The sequence below is a fragment of the Pangasianodon hypophthalmus genome, chromosome 23 (assembly GCF_027358585.1).
Source record: "Pangasianodon hypophthalmus isolate fPanHyp1 chromosome 23, fPanHyp1.pri, whole genome shotgun sequence".
In the NCBI taxonomy this organism is placed as follows: Eukaryota; Metazoa; Chordata; class Actinopteri; order Siluriformes; family Pangasiidae; genus Pangasianodon; species Pangasianodon hypophthalmus.
Window position 1 is genome coordinate 11,043,196 of NC_069732.1, and position 21,539 is coordinate 11,064,734.

Here is a 21,539-nt window from a genome sequence, read left to right on the forward strand (position 1 = left end):
TGTTGCTGAAGCAGCTGTTTTTCAGCAAAAGGGGGGGGTGGGAGGGGAAAAAAAAGCACAGCGGCATGTTTCTGATATGCAAGCAGTGAGACGACATTGAGGAATAAGTGAGGGAGTGTGTGTGTGTGTGTAATCACAAGTGCTTAGACTTCAAGCCACAAGTAAGCGAAAACTGGTTCACATTTTCTAATTTGTGCTTCTTCCTTAAGGGTGTGTGTGTCAATTCTAGTTTGAATACACTGTGTGATTCTGACTGGTGAGGTTTGTACTTTGTTTATATGTGTTTATGGAACAAATTGACCGAAAATTTAATTTACGCTATTTGCAAAAACCTTAAAAAAATACAGAGTCCTTTAAATGTTAAAATGAAAATGTAAGGAGTAAAATGTTTTCGAAAAATGTCTTTTCTCTTTACTTGAGTGAAGAACAATTCTACCAAAATATTACTTAAGCACAGTAGTGATGTACAGTTACTCAAGTATCTACCACCTCAGGTGTGTTTGGTGACTGAAGTTTGCTTCTTCAGTATTGCACTGGAGCTATGAATCTAAAGTAGATAAAAAAGAAAAGGAGGTCTAGAAAATTGTGACAGACAATAAGCAAATTTTACCACCAAACTTGTCCAGTTAGTCTGTGATGTATTGTAATTTTTTTTTTTTTTTTAAATTAAATGGACCTCATTTTATATCCTCTTTTGATGTTTTATCTGCTGCTAGGGGTCGGCAGAGTCCCTGGTGCTGTATTCACCTGCCTGCTGTGTGTCCTTTCCCCATCAGCCGCACACGCTTTCTGACCAGCATGGTGCTGGAGATGCTGGTTGTTGCTCTGGGTGTTCAACCATGCGCGCTTTGAAGTTGTCTGTTGATTGCAGGCTTTTTTTGGAGTGCACTCTTTTCATCTGTTTGCTGGTTGGATTCCTACCAAGGCCTTGATGTACTCCATAATGGCTTGGGGCATTTAGCTGTCATCCTCAACTGGACTCATGGTGTGTATGGTGGCTGTTGTTGGGGATTGGTGGCTGTTCGATGACTCCAGTACATTTGACTACTCCTAGAGTGACTCCAATACTTCTTTCCATGTATAATATCAGTAATAAAACTGTAGTAATTTGTCTGTCTTTGATGTATAACTAGTAGCTATGTTTATTTTGTCATATGTTAATTTAATTTTTGTGTAATTCTTCTTCTGCTTCTTCTTATTGGTATTATTCTTCTTATTATTATTTTAGTTGTTATCCATAAATTCCAACTGAAGATGTTTCCCACCATAGTCATTCTACCCAGCTGTTAGTTGGGTTTGGTTCGATTGATGGTGCTGTCAGTGCAGGCTGCTGCGTTTGACACAATCGTGGCTATAACTCTTGGCTCTTCAAGGCCTCGGTGTGGGCCGGGGCAACCTCAAAGCAGCTAAAGCCCTGGGTGAGTGCTACCCAATTATACTCTCCTACCCCATATATCCAGCCTTCAGCCAGCCTCTATAAATACACACTTGCACATCTCCACTTCCCACACACACTCGTTCATTCAGGTTATGCATCAGGTTATTTTTGCCACTGCAGCTATGATGGCCTCCCAGTGAATCATAGTCTGTAATGGGTACGATAAGTGATTTTGTGCTAGAGATTGGATTACGGCACATACTGTGTGAAGAGATAATACACACAACCACCGAATGCCCAAACAGAAGCCCAAACCATCTGCCTGCAGCAGCTGGGTGAAGCAGTAAACTCCAGCCATAGACGTTGGATGTACTGAACTTACTTCTTAAAACTACATGCTAAAATATTCAAAATATTAACTAGCAATTTCCTGTGGCACCATAATATAGGTTACAAATGGTACACAATTATCTATCCAAATAAATAAGGTGTGATGTGTTAGGCATAGTGGGATTTTTTCACTGAACTGTGTGAAGCCCCCTGATCAGAGTTTATCACTGATGGAACATCATTAGCCTGTTTGGATTTTGGACAGTGCCAAAACAAATTGAGCCAGCGAAGGCTGCTATCCAAAAACAGCCAGAGCATGGGATTCAAAATGCACTCCCCTTTCACCTCCATTTCCCTTCACAGTGGTGGATGTCAGCGATCCAGAGCACCATCTTCAGACTTAATGAGGTAATCGGTTCATCTGAAAAACCAGAGCAACGCTTGACTTGCACAGCAGAAAGTGCCCTGTTAGTAGATGCTACTATAATTTCAGCTCAGTTCACGCCCCTTTGCATGAACAATTAGACAGATTATGCTTTTTTTTTTTTTTTTTTTTTTTTTTTTTTTTTTTATAACGGGCCTCATTTATCAAGCTGGGTACAGATAGATTTATTTGTAAATCTTTCTCAGGAGCATTTACATAAGAAATTTGGTATTAATTAAAAGAAAACTCGCTTAGTTTGGGGAAAAAAAATTCATATCCTACTAGAGCTTCTGAGTTTGGGTGAATTTATGTATCAGAAAACACTAATCTGAACCACAGTTTATAAACGTCAAATCATATAATTGGCATGAGTTACTGCAATTTTATGTATATCGATTAAGTTGGCAACTTTAAATAGTAGTGTTGTGGTACTCGAGACCGGTCTTAGTCTTGAGACCACACATCAATGGTCTTGGTCTGGTCATAAACTCAAATGAAATTTTGCTTGGTCTTGTCTCGCTTGTGGCCTACGAAGACTTGAAATAATTTCTGAACGCCACCTGAGACCATAACATTATTTCCATGGATGAATACTTGTTCCTCTTGTTATGTAACCCTTACAGTACAAAATGTAAATGTCTATCTCTGTTTGTGTAGTTATAGACAACCTATACATTTTTTAAGTGACTATGTTTCAAAATACTTAAACTTCTTATGTTTAAAATAATATAGCACAAGTACGTATAATGCACTGCTATATTTGGTCACAGAAATTTGTATGAGCCTATGTCCTATGGATTTCCTGTGTACTTATTTGTACAAAATGATAATACCAAATTAAATAGGCTATTTTAGTTAATTCAAGAGAAATTTCATGTTAGGTTAGAAAGACTCTATAACCAGCAAATTAACAATTCTGAACGTACTCCATGCCAAAATATTCAAAATATTAACTAGCAATTTTATATAGGTTACAAATAATACACAATTAGTGTAGTGTCTGGTCTAGGTGGTGACATGGACTTGGCTATGTGTGGTGTTGGTCTCGTCTTGGTCTTGTCCTGCTATCATACTTGGTCTTAACTCAGACTCCAATGACTCCATTTGGCTATGGTCTTGGTCTTGACTCTGTGTTGTCTAATGTCATCTTGAATCCAACACTATTGATTTCAATTGCACACACAAATTTAATGAAAATTTCATATTAATGAAAGAAATCAATCCAAAAGAAATTAATAAATTAAGACAAATTAGACTAGCCATTATCTAGAACCAAAGAAATGGCTCTGTATAAAAGGAGCTAGTGTAGGCTTTTGCACGTGCTGCAGTGGATGAGCTGCAGTACTGGAATATTTGGTCGTCATTTTGTCATTTTCAGCTTTCTGTGACCATTGCCTTTTATGGAGTTTTGTGGAGGTCACTAAATGTAAATCAGCTATTTTGTGAATGCGTTTTGCACATTACAGGTAATCGACATTTACCACCACATGCTTTGCAAAAACCTTTGTAAACCTGGCATGAATTTTTAGTTCAGTTTGGCTTATGAAAACATTTACAGATGACTTTACTAAAAGATTGACTAAATGAGGCCCAACGTCTTCAGTCGCTTGTACTATTTAAATGAGGACTGATTCTTACCATTTCCATGTTGCTCTCTATGGGGACTCACGATGGCTGGTTTTAACATGGCATTTCACCTCTCAGTGTTGAAAGAAAACCATACCTAAACACACCCTCCAGCTTAAGGACACCTGAGGCAAACTCTGCCACAGTGAGTGCAGGCACGGGCAAATTTCATAAAATAACTTATAATGAAAATTCATTAACACAGAGAATGATGGAGAATGCTAGAGAGAGAAAAAAAAGCAAGAAGGTGATGGAAGGAGATGAAGAATAGACGTGCGGGCTTGAATTATTGAACGTAGGGAAGCAGTGATATAATACAGTGCTCATCATGCAGGGGGGAGATTTGGGCCAGAAAAAGCGCTGAAGAAAGCAGGAATGATGAGTTGTCACAGAGCGGGTGCAATGGCAAAACTCGTCACAAGGGGGATAGATGGTTCCAAATAGTTTCGCTTTGCTGCTAATGAACCTCGGCTCTTACTCTGTCATAGCTGAACAACTTGTGCCTGCTCTCTCAACACACATATGCACTGAGGAGATATACATTGATGCAGGATTTCTTTCTGACTTTCAGTTGGTATATTTATAATATATTTATATCCTAAACTAGCTGAAAAGAGCACATAATAGTTAATACTAACCATGATACATCCTGATACTGTATGCCAGAAATTATATGTCATATACGAAATGCCTAAAACCTTGTCATTAGCGCCGTTTTGCAGTAATTAATAGTCATGTCAGTGACATTACAGAGCAATGGATGAATCTATTCATTACTAAGTCTCAGATAGGCTGTGCCTGAGTTTCAAAGTGGCTTGGTCTCTGCCTTCATCTCACAGATGAGACATTACTGAAGCCAGATAACTGTGTGAAAATGTCAAATCTGTCCTGTGTTATAGCTCCTAATAGCATGTCAGACCAGACCTAAACACTGCCTTAACCTGTACGAGTAGTGATGTACTGAGACACAATTTTAGATAAATGACTGTTAGTTTTAAATTAATAACAGTACATAGGGACACCACTTGAAGTGACTCAGGAAGACAAGCTGACCAGAGGAGTGGGCAATTTTTATATCATACATGATTACAGATTACAGATACAGATTTGAAATGATATTTTTCATTAAGATTCCATTTCGGATGTCAGATTTTGATTATATAGTGTTTGAATCAAGTTATTTTTGTTCCATTTAAAACAGAGACTTTTTAAAAAATAAAATATAAAAAATTGGACTAGTCATTTCTAAGATAAAAGGATAGAGTAATACCTGGAAACTTTTAGTTGCAGAAAGCTTGTTGCTAATGTCTGTGATAGACAAAATTTGTATCATTTTTAATATTATTTTTACTGTCAAATAAATCACTGACAAAATGAGGATCCCCTTGTGTTTGCTTGTGACAAATGCTAGTTCATCAGCTTTAAGCTAATGAACAAAATAGTAAATTTGACAGGTTTAGCTACTGTTAAATAAATAAATGGTGAGAATACGTATAGCACACTAAATGAAGACATAAATATTCGATTTTATTTCCTGTCACAAATATGTGCTAGTTTACAATCAAGTAAGCCAAGATAGCTAATATTAATGATTTTAGTCCCTCCTAGTCCCTTATGATTAGAGAAAGAGAATGAGTTGACAATGACCTAGAGAAATCTATTAAAGTGCTCTTATGATCTGAACTATAAACATCGACTAAACATTGTTCGAAAGTTTCTGACCATCAATACATCAGCAAAATAAACAGTGAACTAAACAATTAAACACCAATAAGATGGTGTCAGTGATGTAGCATTATTGCTGCTGGGAAAGTAATTAGACTGAGCACAATCCATAGTAGAAGGTGTTTGTGCCACTGTGATGAAGCTACGAGAGAGAAAATTATTTTCCTGGAGTGTTTGGGTACAAAATGCAGAGTGGTGTTGCAATTACAGCTTAAAGGAAAGCAGTGATTTAAATGTGTGTACAATGAGTATAAATGAGAGTTAGTGTAAAACTGTTCACTATAATTACAAAATTGCTCCTAGATTTAAAAAAAAAAATAAACATCACCCATAGTTGTCCATTTCTCTCTTCAGTACTATTCCGCTCACAATTCCCACGCTTACTTTTATCCTTGCTTTGCTTTTTCTTTGACTTCAATCTACCTTTCATTCATATTTCCTCTTTGTTCTTTTATCTCTCTCTCTCCCTCTTCTCACCTCTTCATTCTCCTCCTCCCTTTCTCTGCTTGAGCTCTAGGCCCTGCAGAACCACAGATTAATTATTCAAATGTTGACTTCCTTGCCAGAGAGTGGATCTGGGAGGAGACTGCGGGCTTTCTCCTCCTCTGCTCACTCCCTTCAAACTCATCCAGTCTGTGAGGCAAGTGCTGCACTTTTATTACTTGTATATCAGTGTATTTATTTTTATTTCCTTTCCTTTTTATCCCTTGGCACTTTCCTAGAGTTCTAATAAACTTCAACACGTGGTTTAACTGCACATTTGACTTGATGCAAAAGGCAGCAGGGAGTGGTTGTGAAACCTCCTCGCTGTTCTTCTTCATTCTTTCTCTTTCACCTTTGCACAGATGCATCATGTTAAGTTGATTGTAGAGGCACAGAGGAAATAATTCAGGTCATTCATGGGGCACAGAGGGACACTCAGCACAGCTTAACAACAGTGGCACAGTGACTCCAGTAACACCAGCTGGGCAGTGCTGATGAAGGCATTAAAATGAAGGCACTAATATAATAATATGCTTTGTAAAAAAAGCATCAGGGCTCTCACTTACATCTTCATTAAAGAGTAAAACCAAATGGGCAGTGCTAATGAAAGTGCTAATATGTTGTGCAATGGAGGCTCATCCTTAAGGGCAGGTGAGGCAGAGCCCAACTATACATATCAGCCATTTACAAAGGATAATCTTCATAAAGTCCTCATTCACAACTCCATATATTTTACTTCCGCTGACATATTAATTACTCCATTTGTCTGAACAACAATTTTAATAAAAATGTTGCTATTTGACAGATATAAGAGAGATGTTTTATTGATTTCTAGATATTGTGCAATCATGGGGCAGCCTGCTCAGTGCCCCATTCTATACAGTTATTACTGCACCTACTGGTAAAAAATGGGGACTACAACAAGTGCAAACAGGCCCATTGGGTCAGGAATTACTTTGCCTCATGCTCGCTCTATGAACATTTTGTTTATGAAGTTGGGGAAGGGTAGTAGGCAGGACAGGATATTACCTCTTCTGTGTTTGTCTCGCACACTGTGACATGAAAGTGTGGGTAAATATCTTTTTAAGAATCCATTTGAACATAATCAAAATTAACCATCTTTTCAGTCCACAGTATTCAAAAAGGTTGTTTAGCAAGTTTAATCTACACTTTTATCAAGCTAGCTATGTAACTAGCTATGCCGTTAATGTGTCTTTGGAGTGCAATTATCATTAACCAGAAACCATCATAAGCACCAACTGCTTATAAAATTATCATGTCTTATTTCAATAAAGCTGTTTCAGCTCAAACAGAAAAATATATGTGTTACATGAAACAGTTGCCATTTCACCCTCTCATGCTCATACTCCGTGTCACTAGAATGAACGAACGAACGAACACACGCAGACACACACACACTACTGAAACTATTCGCTGATTACCCCCACACTCAACCCCAAGCTCCCTCCCTATTAAAGCCATCACTAAATCCACACCCCGCCTGCCACAAGGGGTTACTATAAAAATTCACTAAACCGTAGTCTATAGCACAAGTCAGGAGAGCTAGCCTCTTGAGTTAATTTTGTTTGAGGTTATATCGTTATTAATGTTTTCCTGCCCCACCAAAACCTCTGATCACAAGCCAAAACCTCTGATCCTGATGTTGTGAGCTTTATAAAAAGGCATCACGGCTCTTGCTTACATCTTCGTTAAAGAGCGCCTGACCTCATCAGCACCGCCAAGCTAGTTTTACTGGAGAGATTGCACCACTCAGTACAACTTAACAAGAGTGGCACAGTCTCTTCAGTAAAGCTAGCTTGGCGGTGCTGGGTAGTACTAATATGTTGTGTGCTTTATAAAAAGGCATTGGGGCTCTCACTTACATCTTCATTAAAGAGCACATGACCCCGTCAGCACCACCCCGACTCACCATCGCAATATGACAAGTGCTTTAATTAAAGGAGTTAATTGAAGACACTTCCTCCCGGCTCTTAACGAGCTCGCCACAGAAGCTCGCATTAGCTTTCCAACCCTACTCATCTCTCTCTCTCTTCGCCTCTTCCGTATTGGCTTATCGACATGGCACAACCGCTTTGTGCTACATAAACAAAACAATACACAACATTAAGCAGGATAAATGGACACTTAAGGTAAATGAGGGTATGAAAAGTTTTACTGGGCGTCAATATCCGACTACAGCTTTTTACTCTTTTCCCCAGATGCAGCAGATGTAATGTGTTTGCAAGCTAATTCCATTCATTTGTTCACCACTTTGGTATCTTCAGAAACCTTTTTTTTATTTAACTGTCATTGCTCACTATCTCAACCATATAATTAGTCTATTTTAACTAATAGTTCTAGGGCTTGTCTCAGAGCAAAGTTTTCTAATTATGCTTCAGTCCCAGTCCCAGGGCTTTTCTATCAGAGTTTGTGGGAAATGAGTGCATCCAAGTCACATGTACCCCTCTGTAAGCAGTCCGAACTACACCTTTACAACTTTAGTAACAAACACAGATGTATTTTCATGTAATTATTCTCTTATTAATATATTGTAGTGTCTCTTTAGCTACTTGTATACATATGTTATAATATTACTTACTCAGCTCATTAGTGCACACAGGAGTACCAACGTCCCATGACTGATGTTTCATGAATAAGTTAGTTTTTGTGCTATTTCAGCATGCTTTTGTGTGTATTATAAGATCTTCTAATGATAGATCTGTGATTAAAGACAATAACCATGTTCTGCTTAAGTCATCAATCTGGGCTTCTGCAGAAAATGGGGTTACATGAACAGAAACATTCTTCAAAGTGAACTTGAGGATATTTTTTCCATGCATTCGTATGTTTTTTTTTTCGTTTTGCCATTGCCAATCCAGTATTTGCATTTGTCCTGTGAGTTCTGCATCATCCTATGGCTTCTCATATTGGTGGCTTTTTTGATGAGCATCACAGCAATGCACACACACTGAGATTTTAATCAAAATTTTCTGACATTGCCAGAACTTTGTTGGCTGGCACTAAATTGGCCATCAGCGAGCATGTCACATTATGTCTTCTAAGATCACCAATCTCAAGTCATGACCAAAGAATTATTTTACAGTGTGTGATTATGTCTATGAGTGTACAGTATAAACCCGGCTTTTTGGCTGCATTAACCACTGCGCTGCATTTAGCCTCAATTTACAGCAGATATGTCTGCTGGAATGATGTGTGGATTTGCTACAGATTGTACCTCACTCCTTAACACATAAAATGTTATATTTAAAACCCTCTATGGTATGCATTATGATACCACTGGGTAAAAAATAGAATACTTGAACATAATCAATATTTATTTTCAAAAAAAAATATATATATATATATATATATATATTTATGTTATATATATATATATTTATTTTTTTTGAGGGATTGGAGTTTGTTTGTTGTCAACATTGTACCATAATGGAAAATATTGAAACACTGGATGTTTTCATAGAATACATGATATATTTCGGATGTAAAGTTATTCAAAATACATCTTTGACTTACCAATGAACATGGATCATTTTTAAATGACTAGAACATTGGTCAAACTTTACTAGAGAAAATAAGTGCACACCTGCTGAAAGAAGACTTAAATTGCCAGTGGATCACCTGATCAATTTTTGCATTTCTACTGGTTAGTATTAGGTCCTCCTTTGATGACGAATGGACTCAGAAAATTGGCTGTTTTTTTTTTTTTTTTTGCAGGAAGCCAAAATTGTTCATGTTGCCTGGAGGCATTACAATACCATAAAGGGTAAAACATGGTCCTCTTCTACTTCATCAAAATGCAAAAGCTGATTCTGATATTTCCAGGAAGCCAATCAATTTGTCCTTCTTGCTACACTGCTGATAAATAGTGCATCATTTTTTTTCAAAGCACCAAAAAATTGCTGAGCTCAGTAATGATGGAAAAACAATGAACAAAACCATCTCCTCCAAATGACTGAGGCACAGCATCGTCAGCCCTCTAGCCCTAAACTTCAATCATCTCCAGACAAGTCCTACAGGGTCTCATTACTGAAAAACCCAATCAATTAGGCCCATTATCACTTTCTGCTTAAAGAGACGCTCCAGTGGAGCGTCTGGAGGTGTGCACCTAATTTGTTAAAAGTATTTCACACCTTGAGCCTATCTGAGGAGAATGAGATGAATGAGAAAAAGGGAAAATAACAAATCACAGGAAGGCCACAGGGATGAAGCAATATGCCACGTCTCATCACGCTCAAATGTCATCCAGGCAAACAATATGGTCATGGCCAAGCCTGCCATTATTTCTGATTACTAAATATAAACACACTTCAGCTGCCTTTTACAAGTGAGAAGGCTGTGCTTATTGCTATAATGTCAGTTTTTTTTACTGAAAATATATTTTATTACAGCTCTCCCTCACACAAACTTTCAAAAAGGAAATGCCACAAATAACTACAAGTACCAAAATGTTATCTATCATAGTGTGATATAATGCCAATGGCCTCAAACCATAAGGTTATGATTATGTCAGCAGTATCAGATTGCTGCTAATGTATTCTGCTGATGAGGAATAAACCACTACCTTTTATAGGAAAAAAATCCATGATGCGAGGTGTGATGTGGCCCGACATGAAGCAAAGTTACTGTTACCACCCAGAAGTGGGTCATTTCCCTATAACAACATTTCCCAAGGTGTGTTATTCCTCTTATATCACAGTGATTTGCCAATGATTACAAAGTATAATTTATTACTGAATGACACATCATGCTTTTTACCCATTTATAGTTACATTTAAAGTTGTAGAATGTCCACAAGATAGGGTAGTTCCTGTTATCACTTTTGTTATAACAGCTATAAACAGCATTTTTCTCAGAAGCTTCTCTTTTATCCTCCCTCGTGGCGTTAATTTAGCAAAAAAAAAAAAAAATAGGAACGTGCAGTGTCTCCTGACTTAATGACTGTTATAAGGCGCTAACACTGGAGCCTCCTTCCATAAATGTTAAATAAATGTATCCTTACAGAAAGCTTCACCATAACAATGTTTAATTGTTTTTCTATGTTAAACACATTTTTTATCCGTTTACTATTAGGGTTTGATTCTGTGGTGTGTCCATCATACAGGTCTCTGTGAATGAGCAGTTACTTTGGAAACGATAATGCATTAGAACAAGCACACTCATATAAACTTATCATTTGAATTACAACTGGAACAACTGTCACAGCCATGTGTTGTAGACAATGAATCAATACCTCCTGACCAATCAGATTCAAGAATTCAACAGCACTGTGACATAAGAGTCAATAATCACTTATAAGACCAATCAGGAGTTATGCTGGCTCTTAAACAACCTCAGACACTGATGATTTGGGGGTGGGGGTGGAGGGTGATCATCTCTGTTCCGTTTTTACGATGCTGTCGATTTTACTGCCACGTATAAGTGGAGAGATCTCCATCAAGAATGTTGGACTGGGAAGGGATAAATCACTGTATGGGACAAGATGGAGACAGGGATGGAGACAGGAAAGTGGGAGAGATGATTTATGGCTCAGAGCTCGAGAAGGTTCCAGCTGTCCAGCTCCAGGATGTAGCCTTCTCTTGTTTACAATCTATCCCACAAGCTGTCAGTTTGAATGCAGTGTGCGTACCACGTTAGCTAAAAGAAAGGCCTATGCTATTGGCTCATTGGACAAGTGATCTACTGCTCTAACCTATGCAGCAGTCTTTGAGAAAAAAGTGAAGCATCTTCACACATCCTTAGTGTTGTTAAATGGAATGCACACACAGACACAGGAGAATGTAAAAGGCTAGTAATCAACAGCCTCCCAGCTCATCATGGTCTCGTTCATTCCACTGGCTCCTTAACACAGGCCTGAGCATTCCCCCAGCAATCAATAAGCCCAAAGGAGTGTATTAGCTCATGAGCTACAGCCTGCACTGAAGCTGCAACAACAGCCTGGTTTCACTGCATTCTCTACTGCCATCGACTCAAAGAAGCAATCAAACACACACAGCCTTTGAGTTATTAAACTGTGTTAGTGTATCCTTCAATCGGACGTGTGAAGTAACATCTAGTTTCGTGGCTCCATTTTACTGTTCTTCAATATCTGAAGTAAAATTTTAAAAAATACAAATAATGCAATTTTCAAGCAAGACATAAAATAATAATTCAGTTTCACACATTTTGCAACTATGAATTTAACACTCAGTGAAATATACAAACATGCACGCACATATACCGTGCATAATTATGAGATGTTAAAGTTTCTTTAAAAAAAACATAGAAAAGTCCTACCCAGGGGCATTTTAATATCTTTCAATGCAGTAGTGTAAAGAATAAAAGCCATGGAATTTTTATGAAGTGAAGCTTTGTTCAGTCCGTTCATTTTTTTAATATCATGTGAGCTCTTTTGAATTTACAAGAATAGAAGTCCCCTGCATAGTTTAGTGTTTCCCATGGTCAAACTTATTTAACTTTTAACCTGAAAAGCTGATATTAGGTGGCATAAATCTGAGTTAGAATGTTATAATATTGTACTCCATGGCCCACTAGACTTTTCTGCTGAGCTGTGTAATATAGTCAACTAGACTATAAAGAGAGCCAGTTTACCCACTGTCATTTCATATATTTCACGTATTTAGTCTTTTTTTCTTTATATAAGATTTTAACCACATGCATTTACACTTGTACGTGCATCTCTGATTGGCTGGACTGAAAATGCGACAGGAGGTCTAAAAGATCTATAGCTTATCAACAATAGTATTAGGGTTGAGGATAGTATTATATTACAAGGTCTCATTGATGGCACAGTATGAATGGTGTGGAGCAAACACACACACACGCACACACACACACACACACACACACACATATATATATATATATATATAAAATTTGTATTTGATTGGAAAATATTGGAAAATATGTGCTTAGTCTATCTACCTTTAATTTCTCCAATTTAATTTTCTTTAATTTTGGTGAAAAAAAGTTTGATGAAGTAAATAATCCACCTTGGTCATGTTCATTACACCCTTGATAATATTTCACACGTGCTTTCGCAATCACTACTGATGATGTGCTTCAGATGTGTCAGAGAGTTCTAGAAAGAAATCAGTGTCGCTACCTCATAACATCCTGTGCATTTTCATTACAATCATTTGTGCTGCTGATGCACTTGGTTCCACCAAAATCCACAATAATTTTTGTTAACAGCAAATAATCTGATATGGATGCCAAAAACTTTATACTGATGCCTTCTTACACGCTAGCCCATTTCTACCAGCCGCCCCTGCTTAGAACCTAACATGTAAGGAAAATCTAATAAACTAAACAGTTTATAACTGATGAACAATCATGCATGAATTCACCATAATGTGATGACACTGATATACTGACTAAATACACAAACTAATGAGGGGAAAAACAGACAAAGGTGAACACAATAAGCAAACCAACCAGTGACAAAATGAGGACGGAGAACACAGAACTTAACTGAAACATGAAACACAGAAACATGTGCTGCTGTTGCCATGGGAACCTTAATGTAACCTCTTCTTGGCAGTGCAAGATGACAGCAAATCAGTTTATAACACTTGACTATGAACTTCCTGTTTTGTTTCTTGCTTCTAGTTGATTTATGCAAAAGATGGTTGGCATTTAGATGTCATGTACCAAATGCATAATTAAGGAATGTTCTGTGATGGGAGCTTTGGTTGTGAAATGTGGTTTCAAGAAATGCATGCTTTTTTGCTCTAATATTTGTAAAACATCTGACGGAAATACACCACACACCCCTTGAAGGACCTTCAGTGATCAGCTTTCTATGAGTTAAATATATAGATAATGCTATCCGGATATAATCATAATATTCATGAGGTATGGAAGGATCAAGTGTAAACAGTGTCAGGGAGAAAAAGAGAGATAAAGAGAGAGAGATGGATAAAAAGAGAAGGTGGGGGTGGTGGAAAAGAGGATGACACAGTGTGATTTAATGGGATTGGATGGTCCTGGTCCAAGCTATGCTCCTGTGGCTGCTTTAGTAAAAGCTGGCTGAGGAGCAGCTATATATCACCAAGAGACTCGGCCCTGGGGTTAAACAAATAAATAAGAGCAATTAAACAGAGTGGCTACTACTCCTCACCTAGCTCTATATCTACTCCACACCTCTACACTAGTTCATACACACAAATACACACACTCACACACACACACACACACACACACACACAACACGCAGAAGTCCTCATCACTATTTATTGGAAAAGGTTTCTATCGCAGAAAGCACTTAGTGGTTATCATGTTTTCAAGGTACACATATACTACACATAGATGGCATTATGTATCTATAAAACTGTTCCAATCTTCTTAATTGATATGATATATTTTAAGTAACTCTGCAGAAAAATGCAAGAGGAAGCCAATGTCGCTGCACCTCTGCATCTCATAAACCCAGCACTGAGGCACAGCTATGTAGTGATGGTCCAGTGGCTCCTCATTTGGTCTAGTTCCTCAGGAAAAAAATCTGCCAGCACCAATCTAGAGGCACTTGCAAGTCAAAAGCCATTTCCACAAACAGCACATTGCTTGGGCTCTGAAACATGACACGGATGAGCATATATATTTCAGGATCATAACTCCGCAAGTGCCGCAAAAGCTGCAGGGATCTAGCGTAATCAGAGCGTTCCTGTCTCACAACACTATGTTGAGCATCTACATCATCGGATGTGACACACAGCAAGTGCACCACAGAGCATACTGCACTTGCTCTCTCACAAAATGCCCTGTGGCCTGCTTCTGAGTTGAAACTTACAGACAGAGGTCTTAAAAAAGAGAGCGGCCCTTTTAATGTGACCCGAGTGCTAAAGATTAAAACAACCGAGAGTTCAACAGACATGCTAAGGCGTAAACAAGTAAAATCAATAAAAACATGCACATGACCTCTCTTTCCTGAAAACATACACACACACATACACACACACACAAATATTCTGTCTTTGTGAGATTTCCACTGACTTGTGTGTGACTCTAGCTAAATAATGCTATGCCTGCTACAATAATAATAATAATAATAATAATAATAATAATAATAAAATTATAATTGTTTAACAGGTTTTGTACTGGAATAAACAAACGTTAATGAGACTATATTAATAGGCAACATATGTAGGGAACATAATCAATAGTGCTACATTCATATCATATCAAATCAGGGAAGGAGAAAACTCATGAGGAGGCTATATAATAATCTTCCTAATTTATTGAATCAGATTTATTCTTTCATGCTTACTAATTTTTATTCATTTATTTTGTACCTAGGACCTTCCTAGGACCTACCTAGGACCTTGTACCTTCATTTATTTTGTACCTAAGATATCTCTCTGTCCTGTGTGGTAGGATACAGATAAAACAAAGACCAGCAATGTATTTACAAAGGATGCATCAAAGAGGAGCATTCAGCTGTTTGGCTGTTTCACACAATAGATGTATTCAGACCAATTTTCCTACATCTATTGTGAGAAACAGTTAATAGTCAGTGCATATTTATTTATGTAAATTAATGCTTCAGCTATAGGCTTTTCCCTCTAAGCATAGGATATTCTGTATGGACCTATTTCAGCAAAAGCTAATCTGTGATAATCTCAACTATGTTCCGTACTAATAATACTAGTGCTGTTAGAATAAATTTCCCTGGTTGAATACTGTTATAAAATTATGGGGAAAAAAACAGCATTCAAATGTTTAAATAGTTAACCATATCCAACAGTATCAACATCACGCTTCTGCCACTATACTATGGCTGTATTCTGCACTTAAGGCCCCTATAAAATATGCTGAATTCCAGATTAACTATATATGCTCACTAAACGGGGCATAAAAATAGTGGTGTCTATGGCAAAAACAGAATCTAAATAATGCACTTTATTTTCAACAGAACATCATTTTAAGATTTACTAACAGTGGAAGAAAGACTCAACCGAACATGAACATCATTTTTATTGGAAGATCAATATGTGAAAATGCCACAAAAATTACATACATCTATTCAGAGACCTTTCTGCAAATGACAAGAGTCAGCTGCTCAAAAGGTTTACAACGTATCTGTCAACACACCTTCATTTAGCGAGCATTTAGAGTATGAGATCATATACATTCATATGTAAATTTATTTGCCTTTAAGCACCCTCAATGCCCACACAGAAAAATAAGGATACAGAAAAATAAAAAAAAATAACATCAAGTAGGTGCCTCTTAGCCTTCAGGTGTAATCAGCATAGTTCCTCTGTGTTATATAAATAAAGCAAAATAATAAAATACACAAATTATGTCTAGATAACCATTAGCTTTATGGCCGTACAACAAAATTCCCAGTCTCTAAACGCTGACTTCCTCTGCACACACCCAATTACTGCCACACACAGACACATTCACCTCCGCCTCTTGTCAAAGATATCAGCTCCCCACATTACACGCTTTCATGGAAATATGTTAGCTCAATGAATATTGAGAAAAACAATCCATTTACAATACGTCTGTGCAAAGTAAAATGTCTGAAATTTGTACAATGATTTTCTGAGATAGTACAGAGAAGATCAGATTGTGTTTCAGTAATCCAATCAAGCTCTTAAAGCTCTACAGGGTGTAGGAGGGACGGTTTCCTAAAAGAGCAGACAGCTGACAAGAGGTTTTATAAATAAATCTAATGCTTCTCCTGCCACTCAACAGATGAATAAATGTCAACTAGCAGATACGACTCAGCCCTACAGTCAAAGCACTTCACTGTAGAACCCTGTGCAACTCTTTGTTATTCTGCTTTATGAACAAATCTCTGAATGCCAACAAACAAACAACTATATAAAATAAACAATCATTTAAACCAGTGGAGACTTATTAACGTGCGGCAAATGTGTAATGTCTCGCAAGGAGTGTATTTACTGTGAAAAAATACACACCGAGACAATGGTTCACTAACTCTATGGCCATGTTTCACATATAGACATATGCAGCATTCTGCAAAATTACTGACATTCACTGCAAAAAAATGACATCTTAATAAGTTTTAATATCTTGAATATAGTCAAAATTATCTAGTAGCTATTTCCTATTATAAGATTACAAGAAAACAAATATGCGTATGACTATTAAACCTATTTCTTTTTTTTTCTAATTTCTAAAAGTTGAAATAGACTTGTAAGATTTTTTTTTCTAATTTTAAGTTCATTTCTTATTTATTTCTAGAAACAAGTACACTTATCTGCCATTATTAAATAAATTTCCCTATATCCAAAATATTTTCACTTGCTAATCATTTTTGCCGTGTATTTGGGAAAAAACGTAAACAAATAAACGTCCTGCATATTTTAGGAAATGGATTTTACTGGTTGTGTACCCTTCGAATTATCGTACCAGTGGCCATATTCTGCACATATTCCGAAGCATGAGCATGCTACACAAAACCTGATTGTCAGAAGGTTATGATTTGACCATAGATCTTTCAACAAGACAACCCCAAACAGACATTCTGGGAAATCAGTGTTTGGCCACTTCACACTAATATAGACAGTGATACATTTTTCTAATCCAAACAATTTCCAGCCACATTTCCATATTTACATGAATTTCAAAATGTTTTCAGTCCACACTAAATTGCAGAGATGATAGGAACGTGCCTATATTGTGCCAGAAAGTTTACACCATTTCTGCCAAGTGATTTGATCTTGCCAGCAAAGATGGTTACATTAACTAAAAAAGATTCCTTGTATAGATTGTAATGGCAGTGAGCACTGAGAGGTTTCTCATACAGTACTACTATGCCTTGCACTGACAAGGACAGTCAAATTAATTAAATGTGTTGGAATCATGTGACAATCAGGGGGCTATCCTATAACAAAAGAAGTTTTCGAATATCTCTGGTTTCCCCCATTCACATTAATGCACAAAAATTGTTTTATTTGTTTATTTTTTTAGCAAGCCCAGAGCATGTATGCCTTACTTTTCATGTAGTGTTGTTTTCTAGTAATATGTATGTGAAATAATTTAGCCGTAAGCCCTTATATATCATCAACTTAACTATTAATGATAACGAGAAATTGTGTTACTCACCGGGTTCGTAGGTTTCCAGGACTTGGCTGCCCATCGTAGACAGACAGTATGTCAAAGTCCTCTTCTAAAGCAAAGCCTTGGAAAACCAGCTGTATCCGGTTGTGTTCTTGTGCCACAATCACCCATGTGCAATTGGCATAGTTCGGGTATCCGTAAGGGTATCCAGGGCTTTCTATCGTCCCATTTGGACTATACAGTGTGTAACTGCAGTTTTGAGCTGCGAAAGAAACACAGAAAAAGACAAAGAGACATATAATCAAACAGAGGCTTCCAAATATTGCAATTAATCATCTTATGCCAACCAAAACAGGCATTTCTCAAGTCTATCTCTAGAGATAACATACAGGAACATACAATGTAATAGATGGCTGCTATTTAGAACACCAACAGACACACAGCCTGCATGCCTAATGGCATTATCTTCACCGCTTTCTTAAAAAGTAATTACTGAGAACTAATTTTTGTGTGAAGTCATTAGACAGGATGAGCCCTCCACAATTAAGTGAGCCTGTGTGTGTGAAATGCCCATATTGTTGGCTGCCTGTGCTTCGCTGGTCAATAAGCTGTTTCCACAGTAACACATGGAGAAGGGGGAGGGGTGACGGTTATTAATGCCAGTAATTTTAATAACTTCCCATTGCCCACAGCTCTGACTCCCCTCCATGGTGTTAATTGCACTTCTCTTTTGCGTACTTGTCAATGGCCACTCATATGTTATCGTTTTGCATGTGAAATTTTAATAACTGTGTCCCTCATTTCATCAAAGAAATTCCCTTAAATGATTTGTTCTGGTCAGATCCACACCCCCACTTTTAGTTAATTGCTATTTAATTCAATGATATGCTATGGTTTACTTTTTTTTTTTTTTTTTTTTATGATTTTTTTGGATTTTTTTTTTCCACATGTCATTCTGATGTGGAAAAAATATAGTAAATATGTATTCACTGTATATAAACATCAGAATTACAACACGGGGGGCATGGCATGGTGGCTTAGTGGTTAGCACTGTGGACTCGCACCGCCGGGGTTGGGGGCTTGAATCCTGCCACCGCCTTGTGTGCATGGAGTTTGTGTGTTCTCCCCGTGCTTTGGGGGTTCCCTCCGGGTACTCTGGTTTCCTCCCCCAGTCCAATGCATTGTAGGCTGATTCGCATTTCCAAATAGTCCATAGTGTGTGAATGGTTGTGTGTGTGATTGTGCCCTGCAATGGGTTGGCACCCTATCCAGGGTGTCCCCCGCCTCGTGCCCCGAGTACACTGGGATACAACACTGTGTAGGATAAGATACAGAAAATGGATGGATGGATGACAACACAGTGGCTTAACACAATGTTGTCCAAATAAACACTGAAGTAAACCAGAACTGAACCAATGCTTATTCACTCATATGGTGGCATAGAACATTCCAATGTGTGTGTGTGTATGTATATTTATATATATATATATATATATATATATATATATATAAAAAAAGTTTTTTTTTTTCCTAGAAAAATGAATTGCATACAGGTTTGAAATAACATATATTTAATTTAATTATTGTGATAAACACACAAGGGGCAAAAGTGTTATTAATAAGCTTTGCCAAATAACATGGTCATTTATTGAACACGTACCTTGAATACATGAATAACTTGGACAATGGAACCATGAAGAAGCCCTTCAAATCTGTGATTAATGATAATACTTTAATCCTTAATGCTGCCAAATCTAAAATAGCTTTTTATTGAAATGAGGTTTTAAATGCATTACACAATGTGGAGTGAAGAAAAAAATAATAGATCCACAATGTTAAGCCCCTTTTATAACATAATGAAACCTTTTGTTTAGCCTTAAAGTGGATTGGATCTGAATTTCAATAGGGGTTGATTAGTGGGAATTAGAAATACATAATTTGAGAACAAACCAGGAAAGAAAAAAAGAGGAGACTGTCTATACATATCAAAACCATCTCTCTATGTTGAGATGGTAGAACAGTTTAAAACGAAATTGCTGTTAGTGAAAAAAGGAATATCTGGGTGTACATCATGCTTTCACAAATGTTGCATGAATATTTAGCAGATCCGAAGAACTCACTAACAATTTAGAGTAATTAGGTTTGTGCATGTTTTAAAGACAATGGCAGCATTGGAGAAACCTGCAGAGCTGTCTCCTGCTGTTTATACATTTGTATCCTGCAAATTACACAATTCACGTCCTAGCAGAAGTGGGATTCATACTTCTAAAGCGTCCAAAGTTAATTCTCAGCCATCTGGTATTCAAGTGAAAAATGTGACCAAACGGAAAACCTGGAGCAATTTTCAATCTGAGAAAATTCTCACGAAATATTTCTAGAAAAAAGAAAAGCCTGTGGATGGTTTTAGATTTAGATAATCCTCTTTTGGCTGCCAGCGAAATGCTATGCACTTTCCTAAACTATAAAAGAACAGATTACAAGTTACAGAATGACACTTGCAAATATTTCAAAAGTCATGGTGGCCATGATAAGACACAAACAAATTTAGTTTTTCTCAAGCATGCTATGAGAGACTAAAATACTATTCAGCAGGGAGGACCAGTATTTATTACAAGGAAAATAGGACTTTAAGCAGAATTTACTAAAGCTATTTCTGAGCCAGTTTCACTTGTCTCAGTCCTACAGGCACACAGTGCAGCTGATCTCTGACCAGAACAAAAAAAAGGGAATCTTTTCCAGGGCCAGAAAATGTGTGCTAGCTCCAAACAATCCATCATGTCTTCACCTGATCCTGGGGGACAGACTATCTGGAGTAAAGCGAGCATGGACCAGCACCAAAAGAGCATTTGACCTCTGTACGCGGACTTCTTTATGAGTGTATGGAGCTTTGAGGTGGCTATTTTCTCCCTACACCAACAGAGACTACAGCTTAGCCGAAGAGCAGAAAAATAAGGTCACCACAGAAGACAGATTTGGGGGCTCATTTACATTGATGAGCTTGCATTAACTGTACTGAAAGAGTTCACATACACCAAATTACTTTTTTGTTGTTGGATTATATATTTTAGAATTTAGTTATATTTTAGAGAGTTTATATTTGGGAAGCTTTTATCCAAAGCAACTTATATTTTGCACAATGTAAAATCTATATAAAATAAAGAAGGGCTTGGAGGTGTTGATGTCTGGCTAAGTTACATAAAACTTACATAAAAATATGAATTAATTCCTTTTATTAGTCTAGTCACATCACATGAAATTAATATTTTATACCATTTTTATTGTAAATGTAAATCTGTAAAGAAAAATAAAAACACCACATGACATGCTGTTATAGAAAATAATCAAGGATTCAAAGCAGTTACTGTTAGAATGCCTAAGCTTATTATTTTCCAATAGTGTTTTTCTTCCACTTATACCACAGCAATTTGCCAACATTTAAAATATTTTGTTCATTCTATTCATTCATAAGACAAAACAAAGATGCAGCTGGTCATTTTACGGAGAAACTGGAAACTGGAA

General features: G+C 37.1%; 1 protein-coding gene across 1 annotated transcript in view; it reads right to left on the bottom strand.

Annotated features, from left to right (window-relative positions):
• The window catches only part of csmd2 (CUB and Sushi multiple domains 2), a 309,743-nt gene that overhangs the window by 268,411 nt on the left and 19,793 nt on the right, over window positions 1–21,539 (bottom strand). The window contains exon 2 of the mRNA XM_053228691.1: window positions 18,066–18,282. Coding sequence (XP_053084666.1) covers window positions 18,066–18,282 — 217 coding nt within the window. The remainder of the gene's footprint in view (window positions 1–18,065; window positions 18,283–21,539) is intronic.